The following is a 16,083-nucleotide window of genomic DNA, read 5'->3' as shown; positions in this document are numbered from 1 at the left end:
TTATAGGCAAATGGCTCCTCTGAACTCACAGAGCAACCATACCTGGCATGTGCAGAGTCCAGCTTTCCCACATACACACACTAGTTACACATGGTAAGTGTGACCTCTTTTGCAGGTACTGGACCAAATACATGGGGTTTTTATGAAGTTATGGATGGAAATACGGGAGTCCTACTCAAGTGGTGCAGCAGTGCACCACCAGGAGCTGTAAGCCTTGAGCCAGCAGTACAGCATGAGTACAGCATCTCCTTTGCTGACACAGGCTCTTGAGATTGCAGTGAAAATGTGTGGCATGATAAAAGCTGTGAAGAGTGCCTGTGCCCTGGTGCCAGCACAGTCAGTCACGGAAAAACAGCAAAAGTTGAGGGATGCCATATAAAACAGACCTGGCAAAATATTCTTTCAGAATGCAGATGCTTATTCTTAAATTTGTGTAAAAATTTAAAGAAATGTGCTATAAGAAGGAGCAGTTGAAAGGAAGGAAGACCAGAATAAAAGCAGTTTGAATTATTTTGTTAAGGTAGCTACACAACAAAAGATTCCAAAAAACTTCCTATAGTTTTAGTGATTACCTAGAGTTAAGTAAAATTCTTTTGTAATTAATGTTTACTATGCTTTTTTTGCCTTAGTGGATTGGGAGACCTCATACTTAATGATTTCCTTTCTGCAGCTGAACATGTCAGTTCTATGGTCCTCTGGGGTGTCATGTGCAGCACCAGTGCTGATGGGAGCCAGAGCCTCCCCCTTCAGCTCCCTGTCAAGAGCTTTTAAAAACTGGATGTGATGTGATTAGGAAAAGGAACCTTAGGAGGAACAGGTTGTGACTTGCAGCTGAGCAGCCTCTGAGCTGCAGACCTACACCTAAATAGGCACAGCTCCTCAATATTAAAACTAGGCCATCTAGTTGCACTGGAGATGTCCTCAGCTGAAGTGCAGACATGTCTGTGCATGATGACATTAGTAAAGATGGACAGAATTTTTAGCTGGAAAATGCCTAGTCAAGTCAACCAACATTTTATTATAAGTTTAGCAAAACAGAGGTAATGTTACCAAATGTAAATTATCTCTATTTTTCTGACTAATTAGTCAAAAATGCTAGAAATATTGCAACAAATTGAAACAATTCATTTCAATGTTTAAAAAATCCACTTTTTTGTATTACTGCTCACAAAAATAATTGCCAAAAGTTTTGTTTCAGCTCTGCCCAAAACAGTTTCTCCCATTCCCTCTCCTCAGCTTCTTGGAACAGTTAGGAAACAAAACATGAGTTTCTACAGCTGTAATCACCAGAGATATTATAGAGCATATTTTGACTCCTTCAGCAATTGGTTTGCCTGATGGCTTGTTCGCCTCCACAATATATAACTTAATCCATCTGGCTAGGAATAGCCTGGATGGATTCTTGAAAACTCTGGCACTGACAACATTTTTATTGAAAGGGAAGCATTAATTGTACTTGGATTATCTTCCAAAGTAATTGACACACTACTTGCTTCCAGACAGATGTCATACTCTAAAGGCTTGCTCTTCCAGCTGCTCTTGGTATAGCTCATCATATCAAGAAGACAACAACAAATCGAAGGGCCCTTCAAATATTCCAGAATTTTTTTGTGGTAATATGCAACAGGATTTTCATGACAGTGCTACATGTTACCATCTTTAGAGCTGAAAACTAGTCTCTGGATTTTTCAAAGCAGTGGAAAAAAAACCCCTTAAGAACCAGATCTTAGTCAGTGTGCACAGAGGAGCCCAACACATCTGGACTGCCCAGCACAGGTGCTGTGTCTGTCTACTGTGGAGTCAGAATTGCTGAAGGCTTATTCTTTATAAGCTGTAATGGGAGGAATTTTAGAAGCATTGTGGAGTTCTTAACCCAAAAGTATATTTTGACTCATTAAGCAATTGGTTTGCCTGATGGCTTGTTCGCCTCCACAATATATAAAGCCAAAAGTTCTTAACCCTTCCAGCATGAAAGGGCATGATATCTGTACTGTTCCTCTAGCAGGTGTATCAAGCGACCCTTGACTAAGTTTTGAACCATTGAATAGTCTGGATATTAACATGATAGTTGTGCAAAGCCATGGGTGAGAGCACTTAGTGACAATGTTAGGTGCCTTTTGGGAAAAAAATGCAATTCCAAGCTTCTGTTCTTATCTTGACAATATAAGCCAAACTGAAAGTGGCTGCAGAAGCAGTTAGTTAGTTACAGATGAAGCCCTCTAGAAGCAGGCAGGGTCCCAGTTACTTTGGAAGACCATCCAAGCACAGTTAATATCTCCTCCTGGATAATTATGCTGTATCTGTGGAATATAGCCTGAGGCTGAATGAAGAATGGGTTCACAAGAGTAGGTGAATGGGATGCCAGCACCATTTTCATCTCCTTTGATAAGCTGGGTCTTCTGGTCAGTGTGAAGGCAGAACCCAGCTGCCCCTGGGCTTACCTCTCTAGAAGGAGAAATCAGGAAAAAGTGTGAAGCCACCTACATGCAAGATTTACCCCATAACTTAAAATCTAGTTTACAGCATATTTCTCTCCTTTCAACCAATGAAACAGACTGACTCCTGAGATACTTGTACTGAGCCACCAGACGTGGTTCAGACACCATTCTCCACTGTTAGCCGTGAGTCTGCTGCAGTCTGCCTTCTGATTTTTCCCTCCCTTAAGGTCGTTCATGAAAACAACACTCTCCTCTGCCCATTTCATCATTTCTGCTCTTTCTAGGCATAGGCTTCAACCTTAAGCTTCTGAGCTTGTTCGTGAGCCTGCTTCCTTTTGCATTTTTGTGATGATGATTGAAAACAGGAGTGTTTCTACTTGCTGAGCAGCAAATCCATCTCCAAAGGCATAGTAAAAAAAACCAGAAGGGACTGTTTTGATGTGAATGTGACATCTGTCACTATCTATCAATCATATTAACTCTTTCTTCAAATAAGCATCAGTGTATTTAAAATGAGTCTTGCAGTCCAGAGATGTGGCCAGATACTGATCATGGAATCCAATGGCAGTTTGAAAACATCATCATATCTAGTAAGACGTGTAAAACTCCTTGAAAGACATGCAGAAGATAGCAGTCTATAAATCCTTACTGTGATGTCCAACAAAGACATTTTTAACCCCACAGAAATTAAACTGGTCAGCAGTTCTGCAGCTGTAAATAAGGAAGCATCAAACCCTAGCCCTAAGATAACTCCTGTCTTTTTGTTCATTATCATATTTGGCAAATAACTTCTGTTCTGAATGACTTAGATAGTCATACTACTGTAGCATCCATGGTGGTATTTTTGAAATAAAGTTTTTTTGAAACCATGCAGTTAGCTTGATGCCTGCCTGCTTACATTCCCTTCTCAAGCTAGCCATAGTCATCTTCAACTTCTTCAAAAAAGAGGCCACAGCAGATTGACCTTCCAAAGTCAGGTTTGTCCACAGCTTTTCATCTAATATTTTATCTGGTTGGAACCATAGGTAGATGCCACCTTTCTGTTGACAGTATTTGATTTACTGTATTTTTTTCCACTAGGTAGGTTGCTTGAATCCCTCTTGCTAGGGCCTTGAACCTCTACATATTTCAGCCTGCAGAAAAGAGATTTCTTCAGAGGAGTCCTTCCAGCTCCTGGTGGTGGGAAAGCCAGTTTGCACAGACACCTTAATGTCTTCTCCAGAAACAAAATACCCAAATCATCTTTAGTAAAACCCTTTTGTTTAAAAAAATGTCCATGTGTGAGTCCTCTGACCCAGAATGGGGGTTTTTTTGTTACCAGAAGCAGATGGATATATCCTGCCATAGAACATTCACCTGGAAGGTAGCTTCTAGTCTTTATTTTAAATCAAGTAAGTTAGAGACCTAAAACTAACTGCCCAGATATTAGCTATGGTCTGTCTTTAATTGTATTTTTTGAGAAAATGTTTTTGCTAATTAGAATTGCTACCTGATAAGCACTTCCATGAGCTACTGGCATTTTTCTAAAAGGGATCTGGATGCTTTTGCTGTATACAAAGAGTTGATCTGTTGTAAAGTTCTACTCATGGCCAAGGTGCCCATCCATGAAATTCTCAAAAGATACTGCTTAAATTTTCTGTGGCAGAGTTAGAGCTTCTCAGAAGTGTCCAAAACAGCAGAGGGGAGGACTAATTCACCAAGGACTAAACTATGGGAGAACACTGTTGATTTAAAAAATCTTTTGTACTATCGTAAGAAATATTTTAGGGAGGAAGATTTTTAAGATACTAATATGGAAGTCGTTGTCCTTACTACTCAGTTCAGTTGCTGTCAAATACTCAGTAATTATTTTATTGTATCTGATTTCAGGCCGATGGAGGTAGAGAGAGACTGTCAGAACAGCAGTACAACCGCCTGGTGGAGTACATCACAAAGGCATCCTACCACCTCGCTCCCAGCACCTCCACAGCACCAGCACTGCAAACTGTGGCTGCTGAACAGCCCCCAACTATAACTAAAACCTATCAGTATGTAGTTGATCCAAATTTTGCACAAGTATTCATTAGCAAATTCACCATGGTGAAAAACAAGGCCTTGAGGAAAGGATTTAATTAGTAGTTATTTGTGTTGAGTATAGTAATGCCATAGCAGTGTGAAAGTAATGCTTTCTCTGCAGTAACCTACATCAAGTAGAGATGCATATAATTTTTGAGGAGGTAGAAATTCATAACAAAGCCCAATAGCTTTTCTAATCTTAACAACATTCCTGCTCTCTAGCCAAAATACTAGTGCTGGAAGGAAAGTGTTCTGGCAAATGAATAAAGTGAGAAGGAACAGCCTTGGACTATAGCTCAATCAAAATCCCTTTTCAATAACCAAAAATTAGAGAATAGGGGAAAACTGCGTGCATACAGACATTTGTGCCACACACACAAATGTCTATCAATACCTCTATATCATCTTTTAGGGTCTGCAGTTTCTGTTATAAACCAGGTTTATAACTCAGCTGTAAAAACTTGCTCAAGGTTGAGCCTTTCCCCCACACCCACACTCCCCCAACATGTGCATCCTGAGGCAAAACATTTTCCCCCACTAAATCTGAAAAACCCAGTGTGGTTGTTTTAAGTTACTAATGACAGCTGGGTTTTAGCACCACTTTAACCTTAAAATAGCTTCCTTTATTTGACTGAAGTTTTGCAGGACATTAGTCCGTAATGTAAACTAGTGCCTTTGTGTGGTTTGGAGGACAAAACATGACCTACAACATGAATTTATTTTTAAAACTGTCTGTATACAGAAACTTTATTTTATCCACCATCAAATTTTCAGAAGTACTTTCAATGTGTGTATGACTGTGCATTGTCTGGTCGTTAGCTGGAAGTAACATGCAGTTCAAAAATTTAAGAAACAGAGCTGTCTCCTTAAAATCCATAAGCTCAATGTAACCCAGATGTGCAGGTGCTAAGTACAGCCTTGTGGGGTCTTGCTTATTTCTGATCTACGTTGTATGTGCTCCCTTCAGCCCTAATTCATTTTATGCTTATCATCTTGAAACAGATAAAACCAGGAATATTTAGAAACATGACCTTTCAAATATGTACTAAGCAAAGTGAGATTTCTTTTTTTCCAAATTGATTGAAAACTATGGACCCACAGGCACATTAATAGTTAATGATACCATCACAATACACTTACAAATATATGTTAAATACCTGTATTTCTTGTTGTAGACAAGAAATCACTGTCTCTGGGCACAGTTAGATGACTTTATAAACCAAATCTGGCCACGGCAGTTTTATTTTAAAACTCAAAAGTTTACTTGGTTTTCAGCTATGCATGTTAACTTTTCTCCCCTTTTCTGTGTGCTTACGGACATGAATTTGTCCGGAGATTCCTGAATATGGCTGGAGTCAGAGACAAGAACTGGAATAAAATCTGATCACCATTTGGAGCATATGCTTTAGAGTTAATAACTTCTATGCATACTTGATATGACCAAATGCACAGTAAATAAGAATGTAGTAACTGCAATGTTTTTCATGTGAGTTGTTTTGTTAAAAGGTATTTCTAAAAGCCGTGTCTCTCATGTACTGGGAATACTGGGGCCTGGGGTCTGCATTATCCTTTTCTGACTGTGAAATAAGCCCATCCATTATCAACATTTCATACAGTGGTTTAATAACTTAGTCATTGTTTAAATAACACTATTTAAAAAATCTATATGTATATACACACCCATGCTTTGTTCCTGAATATTTTATGGAAATTGTTTAATATTTCTAATTTTGCATTTTGATGGATAAATTGTAATATAATGGAATTGTTTAAAGATAATAAAGCTATTCCTGTAATACTTGGGTTTGTGAGGTGTTTGGTCATTCAGTTACAAGATGCAGAACAATGACAATACTGACGTACAAACTTCATTAGATTCCGGTTGGTCACTGGACTTTGTAGTGTACCAGAAAATGCAATAGATCATGACAATGCTTTGGAAGCAAAAACTGATGATCAGATTGCCAAAAAATGTGTACTGAAAAGTTTTATGCTTTTGTGACAGAATGTAGTCACCATTTGAGTTAAACCAATCTGTTCCTTATTTATGCAATACACAGACAAGCCAAGGGGATGCAAACACACCTGTAAAAAATGAGGGACAGCACTTTCATTTCTAAAAGTTTGTAGATTTCAGCTATTATTTAATATACATTTGTTTTTCCTGAATTACAGTCTCCTGGAATAAACACTTGCTTAAATTACACTTTTCTTCAGTGAATTGAGCTGCATCTTTACTGTATTAGACAGGTTCTTTCTCCCCCTTCTAACCACATGTATGGAAACGAGTGGAGACGGCACATAAATCAGCCTCTCCTACATATGAGCTGCGTGAACTATGAAAACAAAGTTGTCCAAAGAGCAGCTGCCTGTACTTAGCTGCTAAAGCACTGCAATGTGTACTCTTAAAACATGCCTACTCTCATAATGCTCTTTAGACCTGGAGAGCTCACAACTTCAGATCTATCTTTTTAGTTTGCTTCCAGAACAATCAATCACTCCTCAAACACTCGAGAATAAAGCAAGCCAGCCAAAAAATTTGAAGGCATGGTCAGGCTTATACACAGAAAGACCTTTCCCAAAGTAGTTTAGGTCAAATAACTCCTTTTTATATATTATTTCATACATAAATACAGCAAAAACCTTTAGACAGTTGGGATGGTCTCAGAGCGGACAAGCATGTTTTTTCAGCCCTGCATCTCCTAGAAACAGCATGCCAGACCCTGTAACAAGCAACTGATTAGGGTCTTATTCACAGGTCTTGTACTATGCTAAGTCCCACTCCTGTTCTTTGTAAGATAGAATTAGCTGAACTCTTGCTGACAAAGGCAAAAAAAAAAAAGAAAAACTGGCAGGTTGGTGCTGATTTCAGAACAGCAGGTTAGGTACCCAGCTTTGCTGTCCCTACTCCACAGGAATGCAAGCTGTGGGCTGGTTGGCATTGCCTGCTGAAGGGAAGTACTTGCCTTGCATCCAGTGTGAAACCAGAATGTATACAGAAAACAATGATTACAGCCTGCAGATTCTCAAAGCACAGCCATGAAAATTAGAGCTCACCTTTCTTTGTTGAATACATTTAGCCAGAGACACTGAGCTCTGCTGTATTGTCAAAAACTGCTTTCAATCACAAAACTCATTCCTTTAAATCAACATGTGCTGGTAAGTGAATGAACAGACTACAGTAACTGCTGCTTGCTACAACAGTTTAGAAGAAACTTAGAATTTAAAAGTAAATTAATTCATAGCAACTGGGAAGAACAGAGGGACTAGAACTGCAAGGGAAGTCATGTCTATTAGCCTGCACACCTGGCAGTAGCAAGTTTCTTTGCCTCTGAAGCTGTCAGTATGACTGAAGACCGCTGGCTATTTAAGCGTGCACAGGCCTGAGAAAATGTTAGTCAGTACTTAATGGCATACAATGTTTATACTGTACATTGGGAAGATAAATGGGTATCATTTGCTATTGTTAAGCTCTGGTTTACATTTATAGGAGAACGGGTATTTTGATTACTAGATGGTTTCCCCTGCACTACTAATGTCAAATTCTTTCTCTGCTTAAAGGAAGCATTGCCTGCCTGTATGGGAAGTTCAAAGAAAATCCCACATTGGTCTAAAAAGTGTTCTGGATCACATACATTACTTACGTGCTTTCATTAGTCCAAATGTTGTTCAAGGATACCTATTAAGTGTTAAGTAGTTAATGATCCATGTAAAATAATAAGAGTTACTCCAAACAGGATTTGAACCGAAGACCTTCAAATACAACACAGATGGCCTAATTTGTCATGCTGCTTCCTACCAAACCTCCCCTTTCACGCAGTCAGCTTTTGACTGCTCTCCTAGTACCCACATGCAGCAAACAAAAGCTGCAGTCCTAGTACCTCCTTTCTCCTGAGCAACAGGCAGTGACAAAGCCTGTCCTCACTGACAGGTATCGTGGCATAAGAGCATCAGGTCTCAGACTGCACAGAATGTAGCAGAGATCCCAACTATGCTTAGCTGACTACTTCCAGATATTGAAAAGGTGATGATACGTGTCTAAAAGCAGCATGCCAAGATTTTCATTACCATAATATACTGAAGTATTTCTTATTTTGTCTACCCATACCCCCTCTCCCCTCGTACATCAAACACACATGAACATGCCTGCAGTTTACAGTCATTTCCCAATTAGAGTAACTAACATACCATGTATAAGAATAGGCATTTGCAGTCTGTAAGTCTTGCTATAGCAGTTTGCTGCTGTAAGGAAGGCAATACAGTGATGACAACAGAAAAAGTCAGGAAGGTTGGCTAGTATATTTCCAGAATGGCTCTCCAAATTCTTTCCTCTCAAGATCAGCTCACCCTGTGAAGTCTGAGGTAACACAGACCTTTACAGAAATCTGTCCTCTCCCTTCCTGTAACATCTGTCCTCTTGCATATTCCCATCAGCAGCTGGGACAACCTAGCTGTCTATGCTTAGGGATATGTCGTGTTATCAAATGTGGAATTTGGCCACAACAGAGATGCAAATAATTCCTGGAGGAAAGAAAAGTTAGACTTAGTCATCTTGTGCAGTTTCTGACCACCTTGAGCAAACTTGAGTAGTTTCCACCACTTTTCCCAGCATCTGAGCCTTTAAGCATTTCTACATTAATGAAGACAACTAAATGCCACTGACATAGGTATTTTATTTATTTAGTTACATTAGAGTGTGCCATGCACTGGAGTGCATTACACTTCTCAGTTCAGTGAACAAATAAGGTTCGGTCATCAGGTCTCCTTGGACTAAATGGGATCTGCAAGATAAAAAAAAAATTACGTTATGATGGACAAACTTCATGCTCTAAGTAAACATATTAGTATGTATGAATGCAAAGCAACAGAGAGACATGTTTATGTGGTAGTTTAGTCTAGAGGAATTCCCCCTGTTATTTCCTGATGGTTTAAGATTCATACACCCTTCATGTGGCAAACAGAAGTGAAACATGGAACAAATCAAGAGCTGGAACAACACTGCACAGCACATCAGATTCTCTATACATGCTACACTGGTAACTGAATCAATCTTGCTGAGGGACTGCAGGAGAAAGGAATGCAGCCTTCGGATAGGAGCCAGAGAGGAAACAAGTGGTGCAGGCAGCCTACCAAGGAAGGAAGAAAACCAAATTCAAATTGCTTCTCCCTATTATACTGAACACCATCCAAGACCAGCTGTGCTCCATGACAAGAGTCATGCAAGTGGTTAGCACCAAACTCCAAGCTTGCCCCATTTTTCTATGACTGAGCACACAGCAGAGGTAGAGGTAGGACACTCCTCAGATTTATACGTGCACTTAGTTTCCATTGTCAGGATCACCACAAAGAGACCACACCAAGCTGATGAAACACTGAGGTGCCAAGGTGCCTCCCTACCCTTTTGGGGCTAAGAACTGATTCCAGAACGAGTATTCAGTGAGGTTAAGCCACTGTATTTACTGTCACATACAGAATACAGTCCAACAAAATAAGAGATGTAGAGTGTGCATGACCACTGTACCCTTTAGGTAACTTTACCAAAAAAAAAAAAAAGACATCAAATTCAACCTCCATAGCTAAGATTTAAACTACTGAGGCAACCAAAAATGTCTTCCATCTGTTTTGTGTACTTGTCCTTTACAGAACATTTTCCCCTTCTACTTTTGCATTAATGTGCAGGCACAACAAAAAACAACATCTTTCTACTATAGAGTGAAAAATACGTTCTTATATAAATAGGCTAAGGAATAAGAAGCATCAGCAATTCAAACAAAATCACATAAAAAGATTTCTCTCACATTTTCTTTTGAGCCAGTACAACTAAAAAAGGGAAGAAACGTTTAGGAAACATTTAATTTTAACAGGTGCACACAATGTGCAACTTTTTATTTTTAATCTGCAAATGGGAACACAAGCTAACTGAGCTCTATTTGCATTGAAAAAAATCCTGCTCATGATTCCAATTAAATATTCAACATGCATCCTTGTTGACAGTGTTTGTTTCAAATGATTTTACCACCAGATGGCCCTTCAGAATACACTGATGAAGGCCACCTGACTAAAGAATGCAATCAGTGTCTAAGGAACTTTAAAAGTGACTATATATTAGCAATAGGACTAAACCAGAGGCAGAATTACCAAGATTTAAACCTTGGTTGGTTTAAACCAGGTGAATTTATAATTTCATTATTTATCTTCATTGCACTCATAGCTAAAGAGTGGCAGTATCCCACTGTCCAAACAAAAAAAAAAAACGAACCAAAAAAAACCAACTGGGAGTTGGTAGTTTGGGACTGACAAAGTTTTTTTTTTCCTTTTTCTCTAATTTTTTAGAAGAGATGGAGCTCTGGGCTTTTTATGTAATTGTGTTATGCAGAAACCACAGAGTTGCAGATTGTCACAAAACAGAATATAGTATTAACAGTGTTAAGTACAAGTCTTTTATTCAATGTTGCTGCTTCACACAAACAGGCTGAGAAAACCCAGCTGGCCAGGATAATTAGAGCCACAGATTATCACGTAATGATCACAATATGAAAACATTCCAAAAGAATGAAAAAGCTATCATTCTGGATTAGTCTGAAGTAATTTTAGAAGAAGCAGAGAACTCAATGTAAAAAATTTGCATCAAGAAAGGTGGAGAAACTCTTTATTGAGTTGTCACATGAGCTTGTGCAGTTATTAGTAATTAAAGCACAGTTGAAATCAAGACTTTTTTCCTGGTGTTGCAAGTAAGGAAGAACACAGAGCTGTACGTCACTGCGATTTATATATATGTGTGTGTGTGTGCATATAAATGTATTTTCCCCCATGACTAGTTATCTTCCCCCTCTCACCAACTTCAAAATACAAAAGGATGTGCAGAAGCTGTCTCAGTTTCTTATATTAAGATGCAAGCTATGAGAGAGAAACAGCCTCTCCATTTTCTCACTCACTGTACCACCACAAGTATGTAAGCAGTACATAGAGACAGCCCCAAGTTAAGCAGTTCAAGATGTGACAGCATCAACATAACAGTGGAATCAGGGAAGACTTGGAGTTTAATACAAGAACTTTGTCTCCTCTCCATGGTTTCACGAGGAGGGCAAAGGCCTGGCATCACCACTCTGTCTCCTATGTCATACGAGTTAAATAAATTACCCAAAAGCTACTCAGGAGCTCCTATCCTGCCCTTACCCCCAGCCCTCAATTCCCCTATTTCTTCACATTTTTATTACCCAGAGTTCTCTTGAGTGCAATTTGTATCCTTTTTCTTCGGAAATCCCTTTTGATTTGAAAAAAAAAGGAAGAACCTCCCAACAGAAGCAAAACATCCCACTGAAACAATCTCACTTACTCCTGCACTAACACAGAGTAGCTTACTACCTAAAAATGCAGCTTACCATCATTTGGGTGGTGCACACTCAAACACACCAGCTGCCTTCATGGCTTCAAAGTCCTTCATAGCATCATAGTTTTTATAGAACTCTGCATAAGCTCGTTTTCTGGGTTCAGCGATTCCAAACTGGAAAGTAACACACGGAAAATTAAAGCTTGCAAAGCTTTATTAACAGAATTTTTTTTTGATAGTGCTATGATTTCTATCAGTGGATATTAGTCTAAAAGGCCTTTAGCTGAAATTATTAAATATTACTTTTTTCCTGTTAAAATCCAGAGTTCGGGCTATCTGACCATTGGTCAGGAAAACAAATGTCTGAAGTAAAATCTTAAAAAGAAGGTACGTTACAAAGCAGCACATCACATATTTAAGATCCAAACCTGCTCCATTTATACTGATACTCATGTGTTCAACACCATCCCTGCTAACAGTTTTATACATAAACCATGTCATTATTGCAAATTTTATGCCTCTGGGCAGCTGCAAAACTGTAGCTCCAGATAAAATGGCATCCTAAACTGAAATTTGGCTACATTTGACTTACATCGTAGGTCAATTTCAGAAGCCTGGTAAAATTTTACAAGACTGCCAAGCCACTCTGACAGCTCACCAACATAAAAAGACACAATCCTGACTCCCTAGATATTCATTCACCTGAAGCACAGGAGTATGTTCAAAAATCCCCCAAAAATGTGAAGAGAAGTCCAAGGTGGGTTTGTACAACAGTATCTAACGAGTAACAAAGTAAATCCCTACTGAGATCCGAGTTACTTGTTCTAAGTATGGTCTGCCACCTTACCAGGGTATTAAAGTGGGGGTGCCAAATAAGGGATACACCCAGAGAATATTAAAAAATTTATATTGTTAACTCTGACCACAAACAAGCTTGTCTACGTCTTAACAGATGTACTGAGTACATGTTGAGCTTTAACTGTGCGAGCTTATTGTTTCTGATGGACATTTGTTGCTCTGAGAAGTTTAAAGTTTTGTGAATTACCTGAAATTACCTTCATTTCTAGTCACTTTGTACAGCTTTCTGCTGCAAATAGTATATGTGTGAGTTCAATGGGCAAACCAAGATCCTGTTCTTCCCCAGGAATTCACACTGTGTTGTTTGCTTCGTGTGTGAGATCCCAGAATTATTTAGTTAAAGGCACTCAAGAACAACTACTGCTCTTATCTTTATCAGAAGACCAACCTCTAAGTGTGTTTTTCTGGAAATGTAATGGTCCATTTCCACATGATACTTCAAAAGAAAGGACAGAAGGACCACACCACCCCTTCCCACACTGATCTCTTTAGTGTGAAGGATGGGTTTTCCAAATTGCTTAAGAGCTAGTTTTCTGAAATCAGTCAAGAGATAAAATAAGGCTTTGACAACTCTGAGTCTAGGATAATGTGACAGAGAGACACACAAACTGTCCAGAGTTCATGTGCATCAACTGTGTGAATGATCAAGAGCAGTATGGGATTGAGAGACTCCAGGTTAAGTTGCCACAAATTGCGTGATCTTGACCACACAGCTTAAAGCAACAGGTTATTCATATTATTTCTTCAAATGAAGATTAGCAGGATTTATTTATTTTTTGGAAACATGCTTACAAAAATACATTACTAAACCTTTCTGATGAACAGCTCAACTGAATCTCAACAGAAAAATATTATGAATTCTTAAAACACTCCAATGAGCACAGTTTGTAACTGAATGACTACAGAGCCCACCTTGTATAAAGCTGCACATCCTATTGACACAAAAAATGCCCCAAAAAGGTGAAACTTCATCCTTCTGGCCAACAGGCGCCGCATTTGTGGCTTGGGCAACAGTGCAGACGACATGGTGACTTTATTTCCTAAAAGATGAAAAGTAAAAGAAAAAAGGAGACAAAGAGAGTTGCAGGAGAAGCAGCTCTACTGAAACAATTTTCTAGATCGAGATCGTGCTTTTTGTATGGTGTAATTATCATCTTCACAAGATAAGCAACAGTGCTCCCGTGTATTTGACCTTCCAATGACAATATTTAAGGGACATTCAAGGGCAACCTATTTATGACATGAATCTAAATCAGTTTTTACACTCCTTGCATCCACTATTTGTGGAATCAAGACTGGCCTTCGCTGCTCACACTAAATCCCCCCTCCCTGCAAGGTCTTCCCTTCCAGGCCTGCTGTCCCGGAATTCAGGTCAGAAGACACTCTAAGCGGTCCTGGAGCCGGGCTGGGCCCGGCCCCGCGCCGCTCCCTCCGGGCGACCCGGCCCGCTCTGCCGCCGCCGCAGGCCAGCCCCGCCGCCCAGGGACGCGCAGAGGTCCGCGCTGCCGGGCCGTAACCAAGAGGGGAGCGCGGCTGGCACTCCGGGGATGAGGGGGAGGGAAGGCAGAGGAGCCGGGGGTGGGGAGGAGCCCGGGGGCCGGGGGCCCGGCGGGCGGGCGGGCGGCGCGGCTCACCTCCGCTCCACCGAGGTCCTGACGCCGCCGCCCGCCCGCCTGCGCCCGCGCCACTCCGCATGCGCGGGAGCCGGCTACGGCGGGCGCGGGCCAAACGCGGCCGTGCGGAGAGCCCGGCCCCGCGCAGGGACAAATCAGGGGCGCGGAATCCTATGGGTTGGGAAAGACCTCTGGGGTCGTGGAGTCCAACCTGTGACCGAACACCACCGTGTCAACCACACAATGAGTGCCACATCCAGTCTTTCCTTAAACACCGCCAGGGACGGTGGCTCCACTACCTCCCTGGACAGTCCACTCCAATGTCTAATCACCCTTTTGTAAAGAAATTCCTCCTAATGTCCAACCTAAACCGCCCCTGGTGCAGCTTAAGACTGTACCCTCTTGTCCTGTCACTTGTTGCCTGGGAGAAGAGCTCGACCTCCACCCGGAAACAGCCTCCTTTCAGGGTGTTGTAGAGAGCCATAAGGTCTGCCCTGAGCCGCCTCCTCTCCAGGCTGAGCAACCCCAGCTCCCTCAGCCACTTCTCATCACACTTGTGCTCCAGACCCTTCACCAGCTCTGTTGCCTTTCTCTGGACTCATTCCAGCACCTCAATGTCCTTCCTGTAGTGAGGAGCCCAAAACTGGACATGGCACTCGAGGTGTGGCCTCACCAGTGCCAAGTACAGGGGGACAACCACTGCCCTGGTCCTGCTGGCCACACTGTTCCTGATACAGGCCACGATGTCATGGGCCTTCTTGGCCACCTGGACACACTGCTGGCTCATGTTCAGGTCCCTTTTTATGTCTTGAAGGTCCCTTCCAACTCAAACCCTTCTGTGATTCTGTGATTCCATTAAGAGCCATAGGAGAAGACTGTGCTGGCCCCCTTGAAGGATGCCCAGGGTGACACTAAGATGCCAAGGGGCTCAAGTCTTTAATATAGAGTTTGCCAGGACTTATTGGCCACGCCTAGAAACAAATTAAGCCATTTTTAATCCTTTCTTGATATCCCTTAGCCAGTTTTTGTACCTTTCTTGGAAATGAGGCACATGTGCTTTGCCCATGATTTCCACATAATCACCACCTGCATGTGGAATTGTCATTTTTATTCCTGGGGAATCTTTGTGGGATTTACACTAAATGCTGTGGAATCCTGCCTTGAAAAAACAAGTCCCTCTTGTGCAATGAGGTATTTATTCAAGCTTTTCACTCCTTTGCCAAAGGCAGCAGATCCTGACATAAAATGACAGAAGAGATGGGCCCTTAAAACTGAAGAGAAGTTGCTTTACCTATGATGGAATTAAGAGGGAAGTGTCAGTAGAAAATTGGGAACTCGTACAGCTGTGGCTACAAGCTGGGAGAATGGTCTTTGCAAGAGTGGTTTGGATAGACGCAATTTGGACAACATTCCTCAAACTGAAGAAAAGTTTGTTACAATAGTTGAGGCCAAAATGAAAAATGTCTGTCCAAGAGTTTTCCCCCATGTGGATTAACACAAAACCCCAAATGTTAATGATGTAATGCAGAAAGAATAGCCAGATATGTCACCAAGGGCAAATTGTGCTGAAAAATTTGGTGGCCTTCTACAACAGGGTGACAATGTTGGTGGATGAGGGAAGAGTAACTGACATCATCTACCTGGACTTGCGCAAAGCATTTGACATTGTCCTGCACAACATCCTTGTCTCTAAACTAGAGAGACATGGATTTGATTGATGGACCACTCAGTGGATAAGGACTAAAGCAATTGGCTGGATGGTTGCACTCAAAGAGTTGTGGTCAACAGC

General features: G+C 41.0%; 2 protein-coding genes across 2 annotated transcripts in view; one reads left to right on the top strand and one right to left on the bottom strand.

The window, feature by feature from the left end:
• Positions 1-6,294, top strand: part of VPS13B (vacuolar protein sorting 13 homolog B) — a 424,315-nt gene extending 418,021 nt beyond the window's left edge. Inside the window, exon 61 of the mRNA XM_008924039.2 lies at positions 4,308-6,294. Coding sequence (XP_008922287.1) covers positions 4,308-4,553 — 246 coding nt within the window. The 3' untranslated portion in view covers positions 4,554-6,294. The remainder of the gene's footprint in view (positions 1-4,307) is intronic.
• A 2,852-nt stretch (positions 6,295-9,146) lies between these two features.
• Positions 9,147-14,372, bottom strand: LOC103757858 (cytochrome c oxidase subunit 6C). Its single transcript, XM_018078092.2, has 4 exons — positions 14,316-14,372; positions 13,594-13,721; positions 11,876-11,997; positions 9,147-9,274 (listed from the first exon to the last, which is right to left on the bottom strand). Exons 2-3 carry the CDS (start codon positions 13,705-13,707, stop codon positions 11,878-11,880), a joined length of 234 nt encoding a protein of 77 aa, XP_017933581.1. The 5' UTR covers positions 13,708-13,721; positions 14,316-14,372; the 3' UTR covers positions 9,147-9,274; positions 11,876-11,877.
• Between the last annotated feature and the right edge of the window lie 1,711 nt (positions 14,373-16,083).

This window comes from Manacus vitellinus, unplaced genomic scaffold (assembly GCF_001715985.3).
Source record: "Manacus vitellinus isolate BGI_N305 unplaced genomic scaffold, ASM171598v3 scaffold_1_pilon, whole genome shotgun sequence".
Taxonomy (NCBI): Eukaryota; Metazoa; Chordata; class Aves; order Passeriformes; family Pipridae; genus Manacus; species Manacus vitellinus.
The sequence above is the reverse complement of the archived record's forward strand: the minus strand, read 5'-3'. Positions and strand labels throughout refer to the sequence as shown.